Source organism: Ascidia mentula, chromosome 2, assembly GCF_947561715.1.
Source record: "Ascidia mentula chromosome 2, kaAscMent1.1, whole genome shotgun sequence".
In the NCBI taxonomy this organism is placed as follows: Eukaryota; Metazoa; Chordata; class Ascidiacea; order Phlebobranchia; family Ascidiidae; genus Ascidia; species Ascidia mentula.
Window position 1 is genome coordinate 5,957,146 of NC_138567.1, and position 20,403 is coordinate 5,977,548.

The 20,403-nt window shown below is 38.0% G+C and overlaps 1 protein-coding gene across 1 annotated transcript; it reads left to right on the forward strand.

Annotated features, from left to right (window-relative positions):
- Positions 1-424: 424 nt before the first annotated feature.
- LOC145889977 (uncharacterized) lies at positions 425-5,755 on the forward strand. The gene is made up of 9 exons (XM_082981025.1): positions 425-472; positions 698-916; positions 1,145-1,372; positions 1,687-1,848; positions 1,911-2,105; positions 2,318-2,440; positions 3,749-3,922; positions 4,218-4,344; positions 5,557-5,755. The coding sequence occupies exons 1-9, from the start codon at positions 436-438 to the stop codon at positions 5,753-5,755; spliced, it is 1,464 nt and encodes a 487-aa protein (XP_082837151.1). The 5' UTR covers positions 425-435.
- The last annotated feature ends 14,648 nt before the right edge of the window (positions 5,756-20,403 follow it).

Genomic DNA, 20,403 nt, shown 5'->3' on the forward strand with positions numbered 1-20,403 from the left:
ACAACAAACTTAAAACATTCGACGAACCCAACATTAACAGTAAGTAGGGAAAAACAGTGGCATGACTTCACTTATAAGCCCAAGAAATATTTTGTTTACATCTGTCAAAAGTAGCCAAAAATCACATAAGCTTTGTGCAAGCATTTCGGCAGCCACTGCCAAATGAATCAATACGTTGCGATAAAAAATATAGGTTTCTGTTTAAAACACACATTCAATCAATAAATGCAATTAAGTCTGAAATTATTAGGTTATTTTTACATGGACGTCCACGTCCGCATGATAGATGTATTTGCTTACGTATATGCATGAAGGTTAATCCGGGTAACCCAAACATCCTGTGTGGTGGAAAGGAAATCCGATGGGCGGCGCATTATGAACTAAGTTTTGTGCTGGCTACTACTCATAACAATCCAGCTATTAGTGATAGCAGACATGTCGAGAGTGGAAAGTTTGATTCCTTTTGCTGTGGGTAAGTAAATAACATGTTAAGACATTTGCATGTTTGTGTGTTAATTAGGCGCAAGCAGTATTAGCGCATTAGAAACAAATGAGACAATCATACTTGTTTCATGTCTAATCCAATGTACTGTAACCTCTACTTCAACATGCTAATTAATGTAACTGCTATCAAAACACTAACTTATTGCAAAGACTTGCATTTATATAAGTTTAATACGGTTGTACGTCACCGCAGTATTGCTGGCCTCGGCCTATGGATGTCAACTCAACGTAACAAAACGTTATGGGACATTAATGAAGGAAGCAAAGGCTGAAACACACTGTGTTTTATACTTTACACCACCACCCCCAGACGGCCGGAACTACGCACTTTCCATCACTGTTAACTACTGGAGGGCAGGGTTCACCTACTTTGGGGCAGGGAAGAAAGTGGCAATTGTCAAGAACCCAAACGGTAACACATGAATTTCTACAAACTGTTCTTTATTCAGAGGTTGCTAATTGTACCAAAGAGTTGCATTGTATGAAACGTAACTTGCATTTCAAACGTTGAGTGAATTAATGGCGCCGGTAGCATTTTAACAACAAGAGAACTAAAAAACAATCTGTACATGTCATTGTCTGTTTTTTTACGTTTATGTGGATGTGTCAAAACGATCCACTTCAAACGTATTGTTTTTAGGACAGACTTGGGCAGAAACCACAAACTCAGACTTTCCATACTGCGGAACTTATTACCGTCCAGGCACCTCCTGTACGGTTGAAATATTCAACTGTAATCGTTCGACTAGCTTGACGTGGCCACCTGAAGTTACATCAGAAATTTCCAACTTTAAAGTGCGACTGGCGTACGCATGGGTTCAGTGCCCAGGGAATTGCACGAACAATCCGGATTCTTCTGCGTTGCCAGGTTTGTGTAATGTTTCAGCAACCAGCGCGATAATGAACATTTAGCATGTGTATTTACGAATAATTACATAAACAAAGTTTTCTTAATTAAGTCGATTACGATTGAAACACATGAAATTTCAACATCCCACAGGCACAATTTCTCTGTATTTCATCTCAATGTTATATTAACAGTGCAAGCTGCAGACAAATGCACTGTTTCGAACTATAAGGTCATATACTTTTATATTATTGGCTCCACTTTGCTTACCATATGGTTATAGTAACAATTCGTAACTCCATTACGTTTAAAACCCAACTGTATTTATTTGCTAGAATCGAAAGCAAACATTACCCTTCAAAGACAACAAACGAACCAAACTATCCAGACAACGGGACAAATCTCCACAGTAGTAATGACAAAGCACCGTGCATCAACGACCTCTACAATGACCACAAACAACGTCGTCGATGGTTTACCAAACCCAACTACCATGGGTAAAGGTCCGCATTGCATCTGAGATGATTCTGAAACAATACATTGTTATTATACTTATTAGCACCGAAGCCAAACTTCACACTCCAAAGACTACAGGGAAACCAAACAACTGATTCTACCACGAGGCAAGTCCTCACGGTAATAATGACGAACCAACAACCAACCGCCCGTTCAATCACCACCAACAAACCTGTCGGTCGTATGCCAGACTCCAATACAAATGCACAAAACGTAGATTTTGCGACTATGGGTGAAGGTAAACGTTCGTAAGCCATCTGTAAAGGATCCAAAGCAATACTCCGTTTTATGTTGAAAGGTTTCAGCGCCGTGAAAGTACTAAAACGTTTGTTGTATAATTTTAAACCAACGCATGCGTAAAACTAAACGTATCATAAAATCTCAGCAAAACGGAACAATTTATTAAAAAATGTGTTCCTGGTTCAATATTTGTTGTTACTTTCGTTTTAGCAGGCGTCAAAACAGTAAACCATTCTCAATATGATGAATCATCTCACACCACTACATATTTGGTACAAACGACTCCCATGACCATGAGAACATCTGGCGGTCGTAATGGGTCGATAAAACTAGGTATAACCAAATAGAAATAGAATATTAACACATAAACTAAAATATTACGATAAGCAATGTGGAGCCAATAATATGAATTGTGTATAAGCTGCAGACAGATGGCCACTGTCTTTTAGGTCGAAACAGTGGCCATCTGTCTGAAGCTTATACACAATAAAATAATACGCTCTACCAGTTGTAATGCTGAAGGTAACAATAGCAAGGTCAACCGCCGGGCCGCGTTATTATTTTTACCGTTTGCTTGATTCTTTTGTGTTCTGTTCATTGTATTTTAGTTTAGATTTTTTAAATCGCCTGGTTGCTAGTGCAAAGAGTTTGAGAATCATGGTACTAAAGAATAAACAAACCATGTGAAAAACAATAACAGTAAAATACACGTGTGTGTAAGATCTTCCGTGGGTTTTTGACAATACGATGATATTAAATACACAATATATCCTCAATTGACCACCTGAATGTTTATTTTTAACAGATGACGTCATCGAAAAGCACAACAAGGTATTCTTTTTGTGCATGTTGTTATTTGGAGTTCTCCTTCTTGTATGCGTCGTGTTCCTGATCATAACGCAAATGAAATTAAGGTGTGTTTCGGGTTTAAATAAACTATTGTCGCAAAGAGCCGGAAAAACGCTTTTTCGTAGGTATCAAAAATGTGCGCTGTGTCCTGCAGTCACAGTTACAACCGACACATGACGATAATATTTTTTCAGCAAATTAAGAAAAATCCTGCACAACGACGTGTTTGTTGCCATGACGACACCGTGATCACAATGTATATGAAAGAGTACTGCAAATGTAAACAGGCATGTCTTTCTTCTGCTGGAGTCACGTCAGCCACAAGCGGCGAAGCGATATTAGTAGTATTATTATTATTCTAAATGTGGTGCACCGATTGATATTGTACATTATTGTTTGAAATTTGCCTTGTAGAGAAAAAATGACCTCGTTTCGTTATTGATCAAAACTTGTTTAAGTTTTAAGCGCGAGTTTAAGATACGCAGTGCGTTACAAAATATCGCTCTTAGTCCGCAATGACCTGCCCATTTCGTCAATGATTAACCGCTGCAGGGATTATCTTTTTTTATGGTTCACTTTCTCAATTCTGAGAAAAACTGTTCCGTAAGAATCTTTAGTTACTAACGCCATCGTCTTTGTGGCACAGCATACTGTAGGATGTTTGTTAACCAGTGCATCTACCTTCTAATCATAGTTACAACGTGTCGTTGCGGTAAGTTCAAATCAGGTTTAAAAGTGAAATTGTGCCCTGTATGAACAAATTTTTACGACACGAACATTGGTTTTAATAAGGCAAGAGTAAAGACTTAAATTGCGATGATGAAGAGTTTGATACGCAGCACGATATTGTTAAGTGTCTCGAAGAAAGTTCTGAGAAGATCGAATGGAAGCTTCATAATAAAAATTCAGATGATATGCTTTCGATTATGGTCACAAAACTTGAGGATGCAACGCTCATCCTGCCAGGTAACAAAAAAATTGCACAAATACTTATTAAGATTCCTTTGTTTCACATGTATAACAGACATTTGTTTTGAAGCAATGTTAGGATTTTTAAGTATGAAACCTGTGAGCATTAAGAGCATATTTGTCCTGATGAAAGTCAATCGTATGACGACCGAAATCAAATAAATAGTTTCTTTTGCCATAAGATTTCTAAAATTGACTAAATATTATGTCTTGTTGTGTCAGCATCAAGTTAGCACGGTGTGTGTTTATAAAATCACACTGCTTTGTTTGTAAAAATATATTTCCCCTGCAGGTTTCTCATTAACCTCTGTACAAACCGCATGGTGCGGGATTTACACCAGAAGTGATATGATGGACGTTATTTTCTGTCAAGACAATTTTGTTCCTTCGGACACTTGCAAGGAAACCCATCATCTGAAGTTGGATCCAAATAACCCATTTCTTTTAACTGCATGCCGCGATAAGAATTTCAACCTTGAATTCAGTTTTGCTTGGATTTCTTGCCGAAGAGCAGAAACCTTTTCGACAGCTCCAGTGGCAGAAACACGTTTTTCGGAAACGACCCAAAGTGATTCAATTTTAAACACAGGTATTCTGGCAATGTTTTAGACAAGAAACAAACATGATGTCATTTCATTGAGGTTTTGAAAAATATCCGTCTAAAGTTTTAGACAACCGTAGACCGTTGCGCTGTTTGTGATGTTTTCACTTATTTGCTGGTAGTTGGTGGTCAACAGTTTTAAACCTTTGCTTTATGATCGTTAACGTGTTTTGAAACAAAATTGTTCTTCGGGACAACTTTAGAATAACGAGATGTTACACAAAATGCACAGAACCATCCACAACTTTGCAAACCGGGCAACAAGATGATGCGTCTACTTGTGGAAATGTTGTTGAATCCTGCAATGTGACCACTGCGTTAGCGGCAACATTTGGTGGATTACTACTTTTAACATTAATTGCGCTTGGTCTGATGTCTACTCTTCTGTACAGGTGAATTTCGTTGAAAAATTTTTGTTAAATCGTTGTGTCCTCGAGAGAAGTTTGAATATTTTGGCTACCTTAGGTTGCTTCGAAGAATTTGAGCAGATGTCACACAGTGTTTCTAATTAACGGCAGTGACGTATTTGGGGAACAACTGCTAAATCGGAAGCACTGTGTGGCGTGGGAACAAATATTTAAAAGGCTTTTTGGTTTCGTTCGGATTGCGTGTTTGGAATGAGCACCTTATGACAAGAAATATTTCGGGATATGTTTGCATTATGTTCGCCATTAGAAAACAAACACTAAGCTAACAATAATCGGTGAGCTGTGACAGTGCACATTGGGCCTTACTACCAGGCCACGTGTTTCGGTTTGTTGTTTACCTGACACATAGTCGACACCACTGTTGGTTTCCAAGCTTGACCATTAGTGGGTTCCACTGGGGATTAATCTTATGTCAATGACACCTAGTTTCTTGCCCAACGGATCGATACCGAGTGCCAAGTCAACGGAAAACAGTTATAAAGGCCGTCTTCGGACATCAATGGCACCGACAAGACCTGGGTCGAAGCTGTCAGCTGCTTACTGACAATATAACGTTTCCGGTCAAGTGCAGTACAAAGTAACTTTGTTTTGTTCACCTCCAGATCACTTAAGTGCGAAGAAAATCCTTTCAATTTATTTCGGGAAACCAAACGAAGTGGAAAAAACGCCCACAATTGCCCGTCGGAGGAAAACAAACAGAGCGACGCCGTCAAAACCGCGGAGAACCCGTACGAAGAACTCAACGAGAAAGTGGTGGTGGACAATCCGTTGTATCGGCCATTCGAGAAATCATCAACCTAACAATTCCGAGGAAAGACGCCTGTTTGCTGTAATAATCATAGTAAAGGGGTCATGCGGGGCAAGAGTCTGTTCCCCAATACAGGGGACCAGCTCGACTCTTGACTTCGTGACAAAACGTTTTATTACACAGTACGCTTTATTTGTCGTGGTTTCATGACATTGCAGTTTCCCGGAAAAAGGTATGAGCTTGAGTCATGACAGATATCTTTAAATGCGCCTGTAGAGGAAGCGCTTTGACGTTTACACAGAACCGAAAATGAATACCCTATGACGGGGCCAAGCTGTGCTTTACGATTTAAAATACGTTGCGTAGAGGCAGAAAAAACGTCACAGCATTCAGCAGTTATATTCGGTACGAAGAAACCATTATCAGAAAAATGAAGCGTGGAACAGACAGAAGCGTTATAACATGTAATTCGACCATGATTAGTTACGTCAAGTCTTATGTACTTTTTTTGGAAATTGTATTGTTTTCGCAAGCATCAACAGGTACGACTTATGGCAATAAGTACACATATATTTGAGAAATGAAAATAAACAACAAAGCTAACATTACTTCAGGCTGTGGCATTACCTTTGCTTCACTAAATGACACTATATTAACTTTGTCCGATGACCTTGTTGATGCGAACACTGCACAAGAGAAATGTTCGTTGCTTGGTGGAAATCTTGCCTTGACTAATGACCAGAATATCAAAGAGTCACTAATCCAAATAATGACAAATAAATACACCACAGGTACGCTTTGGTGCTTTACGATTAAACAGTATCATTACATGCGAGAAACTAATAATAAAAATGTGCAAGGTTTAACACGAGTTTGGATTTTTTACGACTTTGTGAATGGGGAAAGGTTTAGATTTCAATTGAATCAGACAGAGGTCAGTTACTGGAAAAGTGCGAAGCTACTTGGAGTTCTCTCGTACGTCGATTTCTATACAAGGTAAATGCCACAGCTGCAATTGCATAAAAGTTCCTTCCGTGTAAAATTTGTGTCCTTCAGCAATACATCAATGAGTCCAATGGAAGTTAATTTCTGTGAAGCACCTAAATGGCCAAGAAAAAAATGGGCAGTTAGTTTTGGCTTCAATTGCGAGAGAACCGTTCCATCCTGGAATGGTAAGTAAATATGTGCACTATGTCTACTTCAATTAAATAATATTTTGATATGTGTATTGTTGTCAGCATACACGTTACAATGATGAGGTTTTATAATATTTTGTCGATATAGGATGGCGATGGAGGTTTTCTTTGTTTGCATCCGAAAAACCACAAGTCGGGTTCAAGCAAATATATTTATACAAGGCTCAACCTTCTGACTTCTACATGCTAAGAAACGTCAAAAGACCATATCGTACATTTGTTGTTTACAATAATTCTGCATACATCCCAGGTAACGCTTTGTTTTATTCTTACGAGAAATCCTAATTTACTCTTTTAATCATACCTTGTTAACTGAACCAAGACATCAATGTTATGATCGGGGCTCGTTACAATTCCCAACTTGGTGGTTGGTTTTGGAGCGACGGATCTCCTGAAAACTATTCTGTTTCCAACGTTACATCCTGTCAGCAGGGGGCGCTCCATTATGGAGATGGTTGGGAGAAATCGAGTGTTGATTGTGTTGGACAACCAGCTTACTACGCCTGTCAATTTAAACGTAAGTGTACAGTTGAATATAAAGTATACAAAAACATTTCTAACACTATAGTTTTGGTTGCAATACGTTATAGTCATACACAGGTCCCTTTACAAAACAAGTTCCTATGTCTCTATCGTCATAAAAGGACCTGTAACTCGTTATACTAATTTCATTTTTACATTGTGGTGGAGAAACTTGAAAAGAAGTCAGTTCAACATAGTGTAAAATATTCACGTTTATAAATCCAACACTTTTCCAGTAAACTAATCATGTTTTCAAGTTACTGCTTCCATCACTCGGCTCCATGATTCCGTGATAGTGGTGAGTTGGACTGGACTGGATCGCTTCATTGCAAAACACAACCTTTCAGTCGAGGTAACTAAATCTTAAGTACAGATTATTTTGCTCTTGTTTGTGATTGATAATAAGATTAAATTGAAGAAATTATTTGAAAAACTAGCTTGCCAGGAAATTCTATTGTACGAACTGTATGCATAACTCCGCTCGAGAAATGTCTGTGCATTATGTAGGTGGAAATCGTTTCAGAGGGATTGAGTAAAACGATATACGTACCCTACACGAACCTATCGAAACAGATCGAAAACATAAGTTGTTCCACAAACTACACTCTAAGAGTAAGTGTCCTCGCAAATTGATGCCAAGACATTTATAAACTTCCACTGAGAATATCTCAAAAGTTACGTCTCTATGTTGACAATGAACCTCATATAACCTATAGAAAGGTAAAAACATATTTGGCAACTTAGGTATCTGCATTGATTTCTGGCTGCGTGCAAGCAAACATCACAAACTCGGTGTCAAGTCTGCCGAAAATGAACAGTGAAGGTTGGTTTGTTTTGGTGAATTTTAGTTATTTTGAACCGGATCGGTATTAAAAGTGTTATTTAAGTGTTACCAAGAAAATGTTGAATTTCAATAAGATGTCGATTTTTGACAATACTCACCTTTGCGACTTATGAGCTCTCATCAGTGCAGCTGGTAACTGAGGTCTATACGAACCTGATAAGCCGAGGCATTCATTTGCCTTACAAATACGTTTTGGTTCTGCAAAGTTTAAAATTTGTTCGTCTGTATTCCAATCACCACCGCATTTCATGTTCTATTTTGTCTGGGAGATTTGTTGTTCACTAAAATATCTAGATAAAACGTGTGTTTAGAAATCTACGCTTGTTCCATAAAGTTTTCGAACTTAGAGCATGCGATCACCACTCTGCTTTGTCCTGCAAACTATTGGAGGCAGAAATCAAGATTGTGTGGCAACGGGGTGTGTTCGGATGGACCAGTTTGCTTGGCTGCCATGCTAGATCAGTGGATCGACAGTACGTATATCATGTGACATTTTCTTCAAAATACATTGGCCTGGACAAAGAAATCTTCAATGCCATTTTATCAGGGGTATTTTAATTCAAGTCATGACGAATAGAAATGACGACTTTCACCTCATTTGTCATCTTTCGCAGACGGTGGTGGACCCGTGACGGTTCACAAGAGTGATGATAGTGCGGATAATCGATACATTGGCGGAAGCAGAAATGGCGTCACCAGCAATACATGCAGAAAAGCGGGGAGCTCGTACTCGTTTAAAAGTAAACATTGCTAATGTTGCATCACATAAATTATATACTTTTTACGAGGAGCGAATAGATTTTGTTTTGCTTAAAGACGATGTTTTGAGCATTAAATCCAATTACATTTTCCAGTGACGTGTTCAGTGAACGGTGATTCGGCCACAGACATAACACAAGTCTTTTGTCCATATGGATGCGGAAAGGAACCTGTTTACGGAACTGGAACCTACAGCATCCAGTCATCGGTGTGTAGCGCTGCCATACACGCCGGGAAACTATCAGGTTTAACGTAGATAATAATCTCAGAGTTTGATTGTGAAATGTAGACTTTTCTATGCAGGAAATAGAGGTGAAGTGAGATTTTATGCAGCTCCAGGGCAAAAAAACTATGTTGGATCTACATAAAACGGTGTGACGAGTCTTGCAAGTGGGTTTGCCAGTTCATCGTTTCAATTTAAGGGTTGATGAAATTTTGCGTAGATATGCTGGCACTGCAACGGACACAGTGTTGTTAGCGCCATTCATGTGTATATCGTTGTACGACTGTGAACCGTGCTTTGTGCAATGGGATTGCACACCAGCTCGCACTAACGTGCACGTTAGCAAGTAATGGTACACCAATTATTTCCTGTACAAAGTAACTCGTATATGTACAACGTCACAGTGCATAGGAAATATCGTCGCGTTGGGCACGAATGAAAGCGATCGAAGGAAAGGTTAAATTATAAATCAAGTTCATAAATGTAATTTGTAAAGTTCAACTATGCCTATAATGCATGACAAATTAAACGTCAGTATAACAATGCAACTAAAACAATGCAATACATGATCCATCTTGCATCAAATCGGTCAAATTTGAAAGCATTCTGACAAAGTTTATTGATTGGATTGTACAGCTTCACCAGATGCTGTTACCAAACGTTAACAAGGCAGCATCATAATGCCTGATGAAATAGTTGTTGTCAACATTTGTTTCACCCACGGCGTAGTTTCGCGTAGGCCGCCAGTAGGATGGTGATGTGCGTAATAGACAATGCATTCCCAAAGCCCTTTAAGTTGATTGAAGATAAGGTTAATATTCTATAACACTGGTGGTTGAGGAAAGCTTTCTACATTAGCAGTTGCAATGCATAAAACATTTGTGTATTTTCTATTAGTTTTGGATTATGCAGGGCTGGCAAAAGTAACATCAGGTAAGGCAAAGAGTCAAGGACATTTGAGATTGACGATCAGCGAATAACTGTTTTTGATAATAATTTAGATTGTGGCTTTGCCTCAACATCACTAAATGACACCCTATTAACTTTGTCCAATGATCTTGTTGATGCGAACACTGCACAAGAGAAATGTTCGTTGCTTGGTGGAAATCTTGCCATGACCAATGATCAGAATATCAAGGAGTCGATAGTTAAAGTAATGACAAATAAATATACAACTGGTACGCTCTGCGATTGACCTTAGACAAAACATCATCAATACATTTGAACATACTAACAGTAAATGTGTACAAGGGTTAACAAGAGTTTGGACATTCTACGACTTTGTGGAGGGCGAAAGGTTTAGATTTCAAACAACTCCGGACGAGGTCAGTTACTGGAAAAGTGCGAAACAACTTGGTGTTCTCTGGTACCTCGATTTGTCTACAAGGTAAATGTCGTAGCAACAAATCTTTGCGAAAAACTTTCTGCAGTGTAATAATTTGTGTTTTTAGCAAAACATCAATGAGTCCAATGGAAGTTTTCTTCTGTGAAGCACCTGAATGGCCAAGAAAAAAATGGAAACTTAGTTTTGGCTTCAATTGCGAGACTAATATTCCAATGTGGAATGGTAAGTAAATAGGTGCACTATGTCTGCTTCAATTAAATAATATTTTAATGTGTGAATTGTTGTCAGCATACACTTTACAATTATGAGGTTTTATAATATTTTGTCGGTATAGGATGGCGATGGAGGTTTTCTTTGTTTGCATCCGAAAAACCACAAGTGGGGTTCAAGCAAATACATTTATACCGGACACAATCTTTTGGATACTACATGATAAGAAACGTCAAAAGACCATATCGTACATTTGTTGATTACAATATTTCTGTATACATCCCAGGTAACGCTTTGTTTTATTCTTACGAGAAATTCCAGTTAATTTTTGGCATTCTTTGTTTACTAACCCAAGATATCAATGTTATTATCGGGGCTCGTTACAATTCCCAACTTGGTGGTTGGTTTTGGAGCGACGGATCCCCTGCAAACTATTCTGTTTCCAACGTTACATCCTGCCAGCAGGGGGCGCTCCATTATGGAGATGGTTGGGAGAAAGCGAGTGTTGATTGTGTTGGACAACCAGCTTACTACGCTTGTCAAATGAAATGTTAGTAACAGTGTGTATGAAAAAATGTTTTGAGTTTTGTGCTTAAAACGATTTAATATGTAGCAAAGTGATATATCATCCGCAATTATCTAAACATAAAATAACGCAGTAATCTTTCATGCAATGGTATGATTGACAGGATCGCCCCACTGCGCATGTCCTCACTTGTCGATCACAGCTAACGTATCGCGATCAGTTTACAGGCTTCGCAGCCCAAATGTTTTTCAGATGTCGCTACCACTTGTCGTTAAAAATTGACTGACTTAGCTAGGCTGCAATGCCTGGGCTGGTTAGCTCAACTTTTTAAAACTAAGGGTGTTATTTTGTTGCACAAACAAGTTTTTGAAAGCTAAATAACGCGTTCGTAACAAATGTGAAATGTTGGTTTAATATATTGTTTAATAAAAGCACACCTTCCCATTTCAACTGAGCATATAACCATTTTTAAATCCAACGTATGTAAAGTCAGTTTCACATAAATACTTTGCAGTTGTTGCATCAGTGACGAAAGTCGCAGGCAATTCCCCTCTTGTTGTTATTAGCTGGAATGGATTGACATCGCTTGTCAGGAATCATAACCTTTCTGCTAAGGTAACCTTGACATGCATAATTTCCCAGTAATGTACATTTCCCAGACTTGATATATTTTTAGGTAGAAATCACTGTGTTGGAATTAATGCACTCTGTTTACGTGCCGTACGAAAACGCATCAGTTCAATTAACAAACCTGAACTACTCAACAAACTACACTTTTCGGGTTGGTATTGAAGAGCATGTAGTATTGCCGTGTCTAATAAGAGGCAAACGAAAGCAAATTCTCTCTTGTTTCATCAACAATTTTATTCATGTGAAATCATATAAATATCCGTCGCTTTATTGTTATCAATAGGTGTCAGCGTTGGTTTCTGGCTGCGTGCAAAAAAACGTCACGACATTCGTGTCAGTAACAACATCGGGCATTCCCACAACGACTCACTTCAACCAGAGCAGTAAAATGACGATTAAGTATACAAGCGTTTGTTAATTAAGAATTAATATTTCTTGCAGTAACAACATCAACCGGATTCTCCAAATCCAACACTAACAATGTCGAAAACTATATTCCCGGTTTGATAATTGGAGTGATTTCGGCTCTGATTGTTCTCGCAGCCATCCTAGTATTTGGTCTATTGTTCTATAAACGAAGGTGAATGCGACTGATTACACATTTTACCTACGATATAAAGGGTAATTAGAATCGCATGGCATGTTTCATTTCGCTTCGTTATGCGATGTGTAAGTCCTATTTCCTAATTAGAAGTTTTGGTTCATCAAAGAACGCCACGTTGGTTGTTTGGTTTTAATAAAAACATTTATCCGCGAACTTGTAAACGTTTTGACGGATTCAAATACAGATACGACATGTCCAAACTAACCATTTTGGAACAAGCAAAAAATCAATCATGCTGTCCAAAAACAGCAGACCTTGCCAATGAATCACATCAGCGAGTAACGGAAGAGGAAGGCTATCTTTCATCAAACAGTTAGTAGCGAGGTTTATTTTTTAATTGCCATTAAACTATGAGAATGTTAAACGCGCTTGACAGAGCATCGAACAACTGACCAGATTACGTATGACAATGTCCCACCTTCCTCTCATCAACCAAATCACGCGTACGAGAGTATGAAGTGACGTAACAGCTTTCTTTACAGGATGGATTTAAATTTTTCGAAACTCAGTCAAGGATATGGTGATAAATTCTAAAGAACCATTTTAGATTTATAAATCTTTTCCAATACGTTTAGTATTTGTAATGTTTTCCATTCTGCGCAGTTTTGAGCAGGATTTCTTCAATGCCATTTTGTTTGCAAATAAAAGATTTGATTTTAACCTTCATATATACAAGATGATCATTTTCTGGCTGTATAATCAAAAACATTTACTGTTGGATGTGATTTTTTTGAGGTGTTTAGTTGGGACTGGAAGCAGAAGGAGGATGGCTCAATGTAATTCTTAGGCCTAATTTAGTCACAATCGCGACTCACCACCGCCCTACCAAGTTAACCGACAGCAAAATATCATCGTTTGGAAATAACATTTCATTGTTTTTCGTGTTTGTGCAAGTTCTACTTCCAGTCGCATTAAAGTATTATAGTTCTGCTCATGGCGTTGTGATTTGTTGCAGTGACCAGCCTGAATATTTCAAACCACACGCTTTGTTATGGATTAAATATGGCTTTTGTCGAATAATAATTTAGATTAGAGGTTACGCACGGCGTTCGTAAAATATAAAATAATTTTGGTAAAGATCATGAATACCTAACATGAGTCAATGGTGCTGATTCAAAAAGTTATGCTTCTTAAACATTTAACCCGTGTTTCCATCCCACAACGAAGCGTGGGATATAAAATATTCACGTGAGTCGCTGCGTGGAATTACAACAATAAAGCGATTGCAGCTTTTTTGTAAGCACTTCAGAAAAGAGACAACAACGCACGCTCACAGATGGTTTTAACCGGCCAAAAATTAATGCGTAAAGACACACTGCACGCTTCGGTGCACACAGTTTGTGGCCCATTTAACGAGTTCGCCACAACAACATGTTTCATGTTGTATTGTTTAGCAAACCTTGGAAAACAAGCCCCATACCACACATTTTGAACTTCGTTTCGGTGCTGCGCTTGAAGTGCACTTTAGAGCTAATCTTGTCTAGACGGTAAACTGTATGTTTTGCTGAGTTAAACCAATATAACCAGTTTGTCCGTTGATTAAGAAGTCAGTTGATAGTATGTTATTTTTGCGCAGGCGTAAACGCATCGGCAATTTCCCGTCCATTGAGCAAAAGCGTAAGAAACCTTCAGATCAGAAAGTGCTGTAAGATGCGTTTGGCTCGTGGTGTTCACTTAGACAGGGAACAAAGGAAGAATAAGTACCAATTTTGTTTGAACGAGTTTATTGGGACAAAAGTTGTACCAGGCCTAATTTAAGCCTAGTAAATTCAGTGTCACACCGAAATCACTGACAACAACAACAACATCATCATTTGAAAATTACTTCCTATTTGACGAATATCTTTGGTTTCTGTCTTTGTGCAAGTTCTCTAAACTTCCCAATTATTACAAAGCAGCGCATAGTGTTGTGATTTGCTGCAGTAACCTATGTGAATATATTTTAAATCCCACGCTTTTTTATGGAACATGCACCGTGAAAACTCTTGTAACCCGTTAAGCGTTGCGCTTAAACTTTAACTTCGGAAGGGGAGTTACTGAGTCTTGATGTATGAGCGTTGTGTCTTTGGTTGCATTAAACCAGTATAACGAGGTAGTCTGTAAGTATAAACGTATCGTATTTATTAAAACTCAGCGCCAGTTGAGAAGTTGTTAAAGCAGCCAATTGATAGTGTGTTATTTTTGCGCAGGCGCAAACGGAACCGCGATTTCCCGCCCATCCGGCAAAACGTATGAAACATTTAGATAAGAAAGTTTTGCACTGAGCGGGTAGCTAAGCAGTATAGCAGTAGTTTTGAAACACTCCTACTAGTTGCAACGTAGGTTTGGCAAAATCTGTGAAACGCGACATAAAGCAGCAGAACTAATATCAGTTTGGACATGCAGCATTCAAAAACAAACATTTAAATAAATTAAATCTGCTTAAAATTACCTTCACCAAATCCACTGCTCTACTGTAAGTAGTTGTTACTTTTAAACCTGCATACAAAGTACAACGTGCAAGTGGGTATGACAAGTTTGTTTGATTATATCATTTGTAAGAACGAATGCAAGTTTTACAGTACCTTAAATGTTAAGTAGAACTACCAAATGTAGATATATATTGTACACAATGTTCACCAAGTTTGTGTCTGTTCTGCTCGTTTTAGAAAATGTGGGGATGTCAATGGCAAGAAACGGTGAGCCTTAAAAGACAATAAAATTCGATAAAAAGGACCAACAAGTAATTGCGTTCATCTTTTTTTAGATTGCGGCCTCGTGTCAACAGCATTCAATGACACCATATTAACTTTGTCCGATGATCTTGTTGATGCGAACACTGGACAAGAGAAATGTTCTTTGCTTGGTGGAAATCTAACCATGACTGATGACCAGAATATCAACGAGTTATTAATTCGATAAATGACAGATAAATATACATCAGGTACGCTGTGAGAGCCTATTTAAATGGAAGCCGTATCAATACATTTGTACAAACCAACAGTGTAAATGTATAAGGTTTAACACGAGTTTGGACTTTCTACGACTTTGTGGACGAGGAAAGGTTTAGATTTCAAAAAACTCCGATCGAGGTTAGTTACTGGAAAAGTGCGAAAAAACTTGGACCTCCAGTTCTCTGGTACCTGGATTTATCTACAAGGTAAATGTCAAAACAATAACAATGTAGGGAATATTTTTACACATTTAGTGATCAACTACTTTGTTAGTTCTTCCTGGATATAAAAAGTATCCGTAAAATTCCGTCCATGTAATTGTTTGTGTTCTTTAGGAAAACACCAATGAGTCCAATCGAAGTTTTTTTCTGCGAAGCACCTACGTGGCCAAGAAAAAAATGGGGATTGGGTGTGGGCAAGAATTGCGATGGGGGTGGTGAGTAAACGTTACTACTACTCTAACGTAATGTTCCAATATAAGGCATGTTGTTTGTATACGTGATTGTAAAACGTTACTTTTTGTGCATTGTTTCAGGTTGGGTATTGCGCTTTTCTTTGTTTGCTTCAGAAAAACAACAAGCAGGATTTAAGCAAATATATTTATATGAAAGTGAAACCAAGGGATATCAAATGATAAGAAATGTCAACAGCTCATACAGAACGTTTGTTAATTTCCGTAGATCTGCATTTATCCCGGGTAACATTTTAACTCGTTTGAAAAATCACGAATAAGATTTATTTATTGTTCACAGACATCAATGTTATGATCGGGGCTCGTTACAATTCCCAACTTGGTGGTTGGTTTTGGACCGACGGATCTCCTGTAAACTATTCTGTTTCCAACGTTACATCCTGCCAGCAGGGGACGCTCTATTATGGAGATGGTTGGGAGAAATCGACTGTTAATTGCGTTGGACAACCAGCTTACTACGCCTGTCAAATTAAATGTTAGTATGTAACAAAGTGTGTAAAAATTACCTAAATTTTGTGTTATTAAAGATTTTATTATGTAGCAAAGTGATGTATCATCCACAAATAGGTAACAAAACATAAAATAACGCAGTAATATTTCATGCAATGGCATGATTGGCAGGATCGCCCCACTGCGCATCTCCTCACTTGTAGATCACAGCTAAAGTATCGCGATCAGTTTACAGGTTTCGCAGCCTAAAATGTTTCAGATCTCGCTCAGGCTTGTCGAGAAGAACTGGCTGACTCAGCTAAACTGCAATGCCTGGGTTGTGAATCTGGTTAGTCCATCGTCGTGAGATACAAGTTTACCAGGAGCTTGATTTTTCGGATCTCGCTCCGACTCTTGTTGCTATGCAAAACTTTTTTAAATTAAGGGTGTTATTTTGTTGCACAAAACAAGTTTTTCTAAGCTAAATAACGCTTTGGTAATCAATGTAAAATATTGGTTTAATATATTGTTTGGTAAAAGCACATCTTCCCATTTTAACTGAGCATATACCAATTTTAAAATCCTCAACATATGTAACGTCAGTTCAACTTAAATACTTTTTAGTTGTTGCATCAGTGACGAAAGTCGCAGGCAATTCCCCTCTTGTTGTGATTAGCTGGAATGGATTGACATCGCTTGTCAGGAATCATAACCTTTCTGCTAAGGTAAACTTGACCGACATGATTCCTCAATAATTTACATTTTCCAGACTTGATATCATTTTAGGTAGAAATCACTGTATTGGAATTAAGCCACTCAGTTTACGTGCCTTACGAAAACGCATCAATTCAATTAACAAACCTGCATTACTCAACAAATTACACTTTTCGGGTTGGTATTGAAGAGCATATAGTATTGCCGTGTCTAATAAGAGACAAACGAAAACACAATCTCTCTTGTTTCACATACAATTTCAAACATGTCTAAGCATATAAATGTCAGTCACTTTATTCTCAATAGGTGTCAGCGTTTCTTTCTGGCTGCGTGCAAGAAAACGTCACGACATTCGTGTCGGTAACAACATCGGGCATTCCCCCAACGGCTCACTTCAACCAGAGCAGTAAAATGACGATTAAGTATACAAGCGTTTGTTAATTAGGAATTAATATTTCTTGCAGTAACAACATCAAACGGATTTCCCGAGTCCAACAGTAACAATATCGAAAACTATATTCCCAGTTTACTAATTGGAGTGATTTCGGCTATGCTTGTTCTCGCATCGATCCTTGTATTTGGTCTATTGTTCTATAAGCGAAGGTGAATGCGACTATTTACACATTTTACGTACGATGTAAAGGGTAATTAGAATCGCATGACATGTTTCATTTCCCTTCGTTGTGCGATGTGTACGTCCTATTTCTTAATTAGAAGTTGTGGTACATCAAAGAACGCCACGTTGGTTGTTTGGTTTGTTTAGTTTTAACAAAAACATGTATCCACGCACTTGTAAATGTTATGACGGATTAAAATACAAACAGGTACGACATGTCCAAACTAACCATTTTGGAACAATCAAAAAATCCATTAGGCGATCCAGGAAAATCTCACCTTGCCAATGTATCACATCAGATAGTAACAGAAGAGGAAGGCAACCTTTCATCAAACAGTTAGTAGCGAGGTTTGTTTTTCAATTACCGTTAAACTATGTGAATGTAAAATGCACTTGACAGAGCATCAAACAACTGACCAGATTACGTATGACAACGTCCCCCCTTCCTCTCATCAACCAAATCACGCGTACGAAAGTATGAAGTGACGTAACAGCTTTCTTTACGGGATGGATTTAAATTTTTCGAACATCAGTCAAGGATATGGTGATAAATTCTAAACAACCATTTTTTTAATATTTTCCAATACGTTCAATATTTGTAATGTTTTCCATTCTGCGCAGTTTTGAGCAGAATTTCTTCAATGTCATTTTGTTTGTAATTAAAAAATTTGATTTCAACCTTCATATATCCAAGATGATCATTTTCTGGCTGTACAATAAAAAACATTTACTGTTAGTTGTGTTTGACTCGAGGTGTTTATTCGGACTGGGAGCAGAACTAGGCTGGGTCAATGTAATTTATAGGCCTAATTTAGTCCCAGTACACGACTCAACGCCAAGTCCAGCGACAGCAAAATATCATCGTTTGGAAATAACATTTTATTGGCGCAAAGCTTTGTTTTTCGTGTTTGTTTAAATTCTGCTTCCAGTCGCATTAAAGTATTATAGTTCTGCTCATGGCGTTGTGATTTGTTGCAGTAACCAGCCTCAATATTTCAAAACTCACGCTTTGTTGTGGATTAAATATGGCATTTGCCCTCATGCTTCTTAAACGTTTAACCTGTGTGTTCATCTCACAACCAAGCGTGGGATATAAAATATTTACGGGAGTCGAAAGCGGTACACTAAAAAACACAACACCAAACACTACACACAACACTAAAGCGGTTGCGGCTATATTTGTAAGCACTTCAGAAAAGAGGCAAAGCGAATTTTAGATGGCGAAAAATTCATGCAAAAGAGCACTCTGCACGCTTCGGTGCACGCAGTTTGTGGCCCGTTCAACGAGGTCGCCACAACAACATGTTTTACGTTGTCATGTTAAGCACACCTTGGGAAATAAGCCTTATACTACACCTTGTGTTTGGTCTATTGTTCTATAAACGAAGGTGAATGCGACTGAGTGCACATTAACTTACAATGTAATGCGTATTGTAAATAGGTAATCAACTTACAATTAAATAACAAGTGTCATTTGTCTTGGCATTGCGACGTGCTTATATTGTTTATTAAGTAGAGCATTCAGAGCAGTCAACAACCTGAAACGTGTAGTTTGGTTGGTCTATTTTTATTAAAATGTTATGTCGGACTTAAATACAACCAGACACGACATGTTCAAACCAATTAATTTTCAACAAACAATAAATCAATCTGGCTCTTTAGAAAAATCTTTCCATAACAATATATCACACAACCCAGCATCAAAAGTGGAAGGCCAGCTTTCGCCAAACGGTAGGTAGATTTTTATTTTAATAGCTGTAACTGTGTAATCATATACAATACTTGACAGAACATCAAACAACTGGCCAGATTACGTATGACAACGTCCAACCTTCCTCTTGCCAACAAAATCACGTGAATGAAAGTATGAAGTGACGTAACAGCTTTCTTCAAAGGATGGATTTTTGTGACCAATTTTAGTTTACGTCCAAACATGAATTCAGGATATAATAACATTGGTCACAAAAACGGTCAGATTAGGTCATTATCGTTCTCTTTATCCCATTGAAATAAGGCATTACATGGGTATGCGCATTTGTTCAACGCGTCTCGTTTCAAAGTGCAAAGAAACGATTACTTTTTTTCTCACGCGATTCGATCTCGTTTCCAATGTGATATTAAATTGTTTTTTTTTTTTTTAAATTGTTTTGTTTTTTACGGTGTGCCAACCGCTAGTCTTTGGACAACCCTTCATTTCACTAAAAATAAGTCGCCTCGTCTCTCTTCAGTTAATATAAGATGTATGATTTCTCGTGTAACTCATTCTGTTCTAGTCTACTTCGTTTTCAATAAGCTTTGCGTTTTGACTCTGTATACTCATGTGCGTTGGAAGTGTATATATCATCATCTGACTAATCTTAATATAATAAATAGTGGCGTAGTTTTTGCATCAGGTAGGAAACATAACAAATGTACTGGTCGAAAAGGAACTGTTCGTCAATTCCTAAGTATCACTAAGACCCAACTTTAGGTTGTCACCCGACACACAGGTGGCAACAGTTTGGAAATCTTCTCCAATGTGTTTTACTTTTTCGTTTGTAAAGTTTTTTTCCATTCTGTGCAGTTTGACGTAGAATTTCTTCAATGTCCTTGTGTTAAGCATAAAGTAAATTGAAACCTCATGTACCCAAGATGATTATTTACGTGCGGTTTAATATAATGTCTTCACTGTCAGGTGT